The following is a 7,352-nucleotide window of genomic DNA, read 5'->3' on the forward strand; positions in this document are numbered from 1 at the left end:
AATACTTTTAATGAATTAGTTTTATTTACTGTTACTCTACCACTGGATCTGGGAACATCATCAGAGCGAATTAGGGGAAAGTATGCATCACACTTTTTCATTTCAGCATTGTTAACGAAATTGTCAGACGGTCCCTAATAACGTCCCTTATTATACATCATAATAACGGTAATTCTGTCTAATGAAATTGTCAGACAATCCCTAGTATGTTTTCCTTGTTATTAGTTTCGCTTTCAAGACCTTAATCCAAAGCGCTGAAGGAATACATCATTATTATACAGTAATTCTGCCTAAAGAAATTGTCAGACGGTCCCTAAATCGGGCAGGCTGAGTAGTTGATGCTGGATCACCGAGCAGCAGGAGTCTGCTCTGCCAGTCCGTCGCTGCAGTCCGTCAGAGCGACCAGTCATCAACATCCCCTGAACGTGCGAGGAGCTGTAACGCTATGTGGAGCTGAGCTCACGGTGTACGGTTCAACCAGAGCAGGTTACGACATTTGTGGACATGAGGACACCTGCTACTGCGACTTCTTTCAAAAGGCGGACCGTCAATCCTGACTGGCATCGTTTTTCACCGAGCAAATGAGAAAGGTGGTGATGCGGCGTCTACACAAGAGTCCGCCTCTGTCCGCTAGCGTTAGCAATCTAGCCAAATAGCTAGCACCTATATATCTATATATGCTGTACTCAACGGTCGGTCTTTACCAGCTACATGTTAGCTAAATAGCCAGCGAGCAAAGACACATATGTCGGGATACCTTCGCAGTTTATTTCGCTGTTCGTGTTTTCTGCTAGCAAACGTTAGCTGAATAAGTTAGCCGCTTGTTAGCATTTTATATCGGCTAATCACCTCACACAGACTGCCACTGTGAGAATGAACTTGGTATTCTGTGGAGGGACGCCGCTCCGTACAGACCCGATGGAAAACAACTGAATACAAATAAATAGGCTCAGATATACATGCATGTTAACATTGGATGGATCGACGCTTCGGACATTAATACGATCGCTTATGTTTGTGTTTAAATGGGCTAGTAGCTTGATTTCCAGCCATTCATTCTTCATATTGGCACTTAATTGGAGACGCTACAGATGATTAGGGAAATATTTGAACTAATAGATACCGCAATGAAACTTCCCCAGTTGATAACTTACATTAAGCCAATCTATTTTTGCATTGCAAGTTTTCTGAAATGTTTGCTTAAATAAGCATATTGGGCTTTATTTTTTAAAATATGTGCTAATTTGCATACATTTCCAGAACACAAATCTGATCATTGGAAGGCCCGTTTGAAAATTCTTGTTTCATTTTGTTGTCATGTTAGAGTCGAAGGTTTGTACAAAGGGACTTTTGGATTTCTTTTTTTTATCACTCCATAATAAATATCAGCCAACAGAAGTGGAGATTTCTGGCTCATTATGAGAAAAGGTAATTTTAAGAAAACAGCCTATTTGGATTGTAAAATTCTCTTTTGCAAGACACTACATGTGAATAGGGTAAACCATCTTAACTAACAATTAACCATGGAACTTTATAAGTGTATTACGTACATTAGAATATTTCTTTTGGTATTACGAGTTTTCTGAAATTGTAATGTTTAAAGGAAAATGCGGTATTTTGTAATGCTAACTTTGGTAAATTTAGGAGAAATCTACTGGCATAAATAGACAAAAATTGACCTCATTGTATATTTTAAAATGTTTTTTTTTCCCACTAGCCTGGAAGAATCCATGTTATGCAGGGAAAGTAGCCAAAAACTTAAAAATTAGAGAACTATGTTGTTGCTTGTAGTGCCTCCCCTTAAAGCAGTTGCTGAGCGTACACATACTGGACATAGGTGTTTACTGGAAGAATTCCAGTTAAAATGTAATACAACATGATACAGTGTGTGCTTACATGTCCTGCCTCTCCCTCAAAGGGTTGCCAGTGCCACACAACTGTGAGTTGTCATTATAGTCGACTGGTGGAAATAAATGACAAGGGGATGTGTAATGTTGCTCTTCATCTCTGTCGTTCTTTGTCGTTCTGTCTGATATAACAAGCTACATGGCACTGCAATCCTATAAAAATGCGAAATAGAAAGCTGGGTTCATTCTGTAATGTTAGTGCTGGCCGAGATGCCAGTGGAAGTGAAGGCAGTTGTTTGGTGATGGTCTCCGATATTGCACGGCCTCTTGATACCTTAAGCCTCTGGAAAATATATTTGTAATTCTTTCATGGCCAAAGGATTGTGTGTGTGTGTGTGTGTGTGTGTGTGTGTGTGTGTGTGTGTGTGTGTGTGTGTGTGTGTGTGTGTGTGTGTGTGTGTGTGTGTGTGTGTGTGTGTGTGTGTGTGAGAGATTCTGAGGTATTTATTTTTGAGGTGACATGTTATTAAATTCACCATAGCGTGCGAGAGGATTGTTTATTACTATAATATTTTAGCTATCACTTGATTTATGCCATACCAGTTTCTTGGATTGTCAACACATGTTTGTGTAATTAAGTGCTGTTGGGGGGGGGGGGGTTGATAAGATTTAACTACGCGTAGACTGGTAACTAACAAACACTACACTCAACACTGACTCTTTGCCTGTAATGTCCTTTTTTTCAGAATCGTCATGAACATTTTCCTGCTGACCAGTCACTCCTTCACTGAGGAACCTCGGCCGTTTTTTGGGTTTCTGGACTTATCAATACAGGGATGAGATAATAAAGTCAGCCAGCTTGTGCATGCTGCTACAACAACACCACCTGTGGCACCTGTAAACGCACCCTACCCTGCCCCCCTAAACCCTCCCCAAGCTAATTTCAATTCAACAGTCAAAATATGACGACACCAGCTCTCCTGCCGCTGTCGGGCCGCAGGATACCCACTCTGTCGCCGGGGGCCTCCTCTTTCCCGCACCACAGGGCTACATTGAGGCTCTCTGAGAAGTTCATCCTCCTCCTCATTCTTAGTGCCTTTATCACCTTATGCTTTGGGGCCTTCTTTTTCCTCCCGGACAATTCCAAACACAAGCGCTTTGACCTGGGCTTGGAAGATGTGCTCATCCCTCATATTGACTCGCCCAAAGAGGGGAAGCACGCTTCAGGACAGGTGGTCATACATGGACAGGGAGGACACGACGAGCACAGACACAGGTAAGGACCAAGTTTCTTTATATTTGTAATATGATGGAAAAAAAAAACTGTCCTTTTGCATCTTAATGAGATTATTGTTCTTATGAAGGATTAGAAGAAGAAACACTACCTACTGGTTTATTTTTGGTTCTTTTCCCAAGTTACATGGCACTCAGATAATTCCCCAAGCCATGACAGCAGGTATACTGACACTTATCACTTATTCAGCAGTCTGTTGTGACACCTGGGGGCGTTGCAGAGTTTGCAGAGTGTTATATATACGGACTGTTTAAGTACACGTCAGCACATCACAGGTCTTCCCTCTTTATTTTCCTATTGTGCAGCTGAGGTTGCTCTGAATACTCTCAACTGTTGTGCTTCCATTTGGGTGTTAGTGTTTAGGTTTTTTTACAACAGAAATTTGATCGTCGTGGCCACAGTATTGTATTTTCCCAGGGGCAGACAAGGTTGAACTAAAGCAATAATCCATAGACAGTTTGAAAAGCTTTATAACTGCTTAAACAGGCTTGGAAATGACTGCCTGCTGTGAGCCAAATGCCCCCTCCCCCCCAATCAAATTCATATTTGGTTACTCTAAGTGTCTTGTGCTATTGTGAATCCACTTTGCTGGACAAGCCCTTCTTAACTGACTCAAGTTACTTTAAAGGAGTTCTATCATAATTACAATTCAGTGCAATTTTAATTACTTACTGTAAGCCAGTAAATCAGCTCTGCAGGCTGTTTTGTTATTTGAAAGCCACAGATCTTTCATTTTGGGGATCTAACAAAATGGTAACTCCTATTCTGGAATCATGGAGTGTTTGTTTATTTAGTTTTGATTAATTGTATTTTTAAGGTATAGTTCTGTGGGTGTTCAGAGCCTTTACTTGTTTATAGGCAGTGCACTACCTACACACTGACTAATTAAAAAATAGTGTACTTATTTTTGGTACATATTACATAAGTACCATTCGATTGGCATTACCCATATATAAATGTATCATACCGCACTTAAGTGTGTTATTCTGTGATGACAATTGGCTGAAAAAAATGCACAAAATGGCAAACAGTAGGTGGAATGGATAATTGTATGGGGAAGGTCTCTTCCGTGCTGGTGTTGGTCATTATTTTTTCTGAGTGCTGGGAAATGTGTTAAAAGCAATTTCTCAAACGGTTTCACAGTGGGTTCTGGGTACCATGAGCGTTGCCTCCTCGTCCCCTGTGGTGCTCCTCATTTTTCCATGTTAAAAGCCTTCCAGAGCTTGGGATTCTGCCAGCTTGAAATAACGTTATTATATCAGTCCAGTGACTCGGAAGGAGCAGGTGGTTTGTTTGGGGCTCAAGTGCTGTTGTGAGTCCTATGGAGAGTTGGGACGTTTTTCTTTTTTAAACTTAAAGGTAGGAGGCTTGGAGATGTTCATGCTTCTTCAGAGGTGGCAGGTTATAACAGCTATGAGAAGGGACTTGCACATGGAATACAGGAGCATTTGGAGCAAAACGTGACTAGGTTTTATTTCTGGGCTCTCTATTTGTTTGGTAATGAAGATTTTCACATGATCCCTGTTGTTTTCAATAAATCCCAGACAACGACCTTTGCACATTTGAGTGAGCTGCTGTTGTTCTTGCCTTAAGCCTCTGTGATTGTTTACATGATGTATCAAATAATATGGTTTGGCATACATTTGTTCACCCCTTAGGGTGCAGCAACAGATAGCAGAAAGCATTTTCTTCCTCTAAATTGCCTGGATCTGACCCCCCCCCCCCCACACACACACACACACACACACAAACAAATATATTTATTCACCTCTGTTCACATAGAATGAGGCATATATTCAGATGTGTCATAATGGTAAAAATTACGTCACATACAATCTAGTCATCATGGCACAATTATGCTTAGTATAATATAAACACAAACGTAAATGAGAAGTAACTCATTAATATTTGAAGGTCACAAAGTGGCTTTTTAAACTCACATATCATTAGCACCTACTGTATTTAATTACCCTATTCAATCTTGTTGTATAGAATTGTAATAAAAAAATACAATTTCTCATCCTATTGTGTGGTACAACTGGTGTTCCTAATAAATTGAGCCTAGGCCTAATACCATCATTGTGCAAATGTACTTAATTTATACCTAGTCCTATGTCAGGGGTCATGAGGGCCAGAATACAACCAGCATCATCATCAAGAATGAAGATGTGAACATAAAGATTGCATCATTATCATGCTTGAGAGGATGATTCAACCAGCAGTTAAGTTTACAAAAATTTGTCCATATTTCAATATTTGTGGCAAACTAAGTTAAACAGTTAGACTACAAAACAATAGCTTTTGTTTTAGTTTGTCATTATTTGCTATTTTGCGTGTGTGCGTGCGTGCATTTGCGCGCGCGCTGTTCAGAATCCCATCTTCCAAAATGTAACGCTTGTATCCAAACGAATTGTGCTTGAAGGTGCAGGCTATCCAGTTATAACGACCTCATCCACATTGTCGTAATCATATTGATATTGAGCCGTTACATTACATCTTTTAGATAACAGGAGTCTATAACACACTACTTGAACGCCTTTTTCTACTTTCCCGTTTCACGCTCCACAACACTGTCTTCGGACAAAAAGTCACGTCGTGAGATCGATAACAGTTAGCTAGCTATCCTGTTTATGATTTGTGTGATGTTAGCGTTAGTTATTTATTCCTTAACTTGATTTTGGTGTCTGCGTTTCAAAGCCATCTCCCGCGGTGACATTTTTGGTGGAGCTGTTCGTTTGATAGCCGACTCGGGAGAAAACAAACCTTTTGGCAATAAACTACATCAACGCAACAGGATGTGGAGTTAAACTGGACGGGCCCAAAAACCTCTGAATAGTTCTACTTGTTCATGATAAATTACAATGTGAGCAGGGGTACTTTATGTCGGTAGGATCATTTAAAAGGCAACCGCTACTATTGTGTGTCTGCCCTATTTCTTATAGCGTGGCGGAAGAAATGTTGCCATGGCGTTGTGCCACAATAAAATCAACATAGGAAACACTGGAAAATGTGTGAGCATTTTCATTTAGTGACAGTTTCAGGGTTTGAGGATGGAGAATAAAACCGTTGAAATATCTTTTTAAATAAGGTTTATGCAAATAAAGTCTTAAAATTGTGCTTTAACCTTACATAAGCACTCATGTGATGTGATATGTTGTTTTTAATTTTTTTTCGGTGTTTATACCAGCTTTTGAAATATGTTTAATTTGCTTTTTTGGAACGGCTGCCAAAGTACTCATTGTGTGCTTTAGAGGACCAGGTTCAAACAGCCCCCGGGAAAATGATTTTTAAAGAGACCCTTAGGAGCACAGGCAGGCTCGTAATAATTTCACCTTTACTGTGTTCGGCCACAAAAACACCCCAGAACCAATTCTCTGTTCACAGGTTCACCCTGCTGATAGTCTTATGAAAGCTGTTGAGAGAGCAAACGTCATTTTATTTGCCATGGGGGAATCCACCTATTCTAGTTAAATCTTTGAGATATTGACCATAACTCAAAATTCCTGAGAAAGTGCTTAAAAGGCATAGCACACATCTGCTGTCACGTTATGAGTGGTTGTTTTTAACATTGAGGAAAAATTGTAAGCAGAAGATTTGGGAACCATTTGCATTAGCTTTTCTATTTATTCTAGCTGATACAAGGTTTAGGATTGTGTCCCAAAAACAAGCTATGTCTTCACAAGGATCCCATAGCTCACACAGCATAATGAAATATGAAAATAATCCACGTTACAACATCATACATCCATGGTTGATGCTCCACACCCCTGACTTGAAGCTGATTGGACGTACGTGTCACGTGGGTCTGGCTGCTCGAAAATGTCAATCCACTGTCATGGCGGCTCGGACGGAATACAGTCTCATATTTTACAAAAATAGTTCACTGAAATGTGTTTCTGAAAACATTTTGAGAGAAAAAGGCCATGCAGTTGCTGAATCTGTCTTCATTTCAAATGGACAAAGGTCAGTTTGAAAGATTTTCTTCCACTACTGGATGGTTGCGTCACGTTCAGTGGATTCATTTGCATAAAGATAGATATTGACCAGTTTTCTGACGTTAAGCATTTTTTTTAAATCAAGTGCTCCCTTCCCGGAATGCTTTGCGTGTACATTGAAGTCGTTTGATGTCACCAATACACTGTAAAACCTAACAGCCCATCTTAATAAAAGAAGTAATTTAACATAACTTAAACCTCTCAAGAAGTTGGAGT

The 7,352-nt window shown here is 40.0% G+C and overlaps 1 protein-coding gene across 1 annotated transcript in view; it reads left to right on the plus strand.

Annotated features, from left to right (window-relative positions):
- The first annotated feature begins 335 nt into the window (after window positions 1–335).
- Window positions 336–7,352, plus strand: part of man1a2 (mannosidase, alpha, class 1A, member 2) — a 121,841-nt gene continuing 114,824 nt past the window's right edge. Inside the window, exons 1-2 of the mRNA XM_034884979.1 lie at window positions 336–590; window positions 2,594–3,123. Coding sequence (XP_034740870.1) covers window positions 2,810–3,123 — 314 coding nt within the window. The 5' untranslated portion in view covers window positions 336–590; window positions 2,594–2,809. The remainder of the gene's footprint in view (window positions 591–2,593; window positions 3,124–7,352) is intronic.

Source organism: Etheostoma cragini, chromosome 11 (genome assembly GCF_013103735.1).
Source record: "Etheostoma cragini isolate CJK2018 chromosome 11, CSU_Ecrag_1.0, whole genome shotgun sequence".
NCBI lineage: Eukaryota > Metazoa > Chordata > Actinopteri > Perciformes > Percidae > Etheostoma > Etheostoma cragini.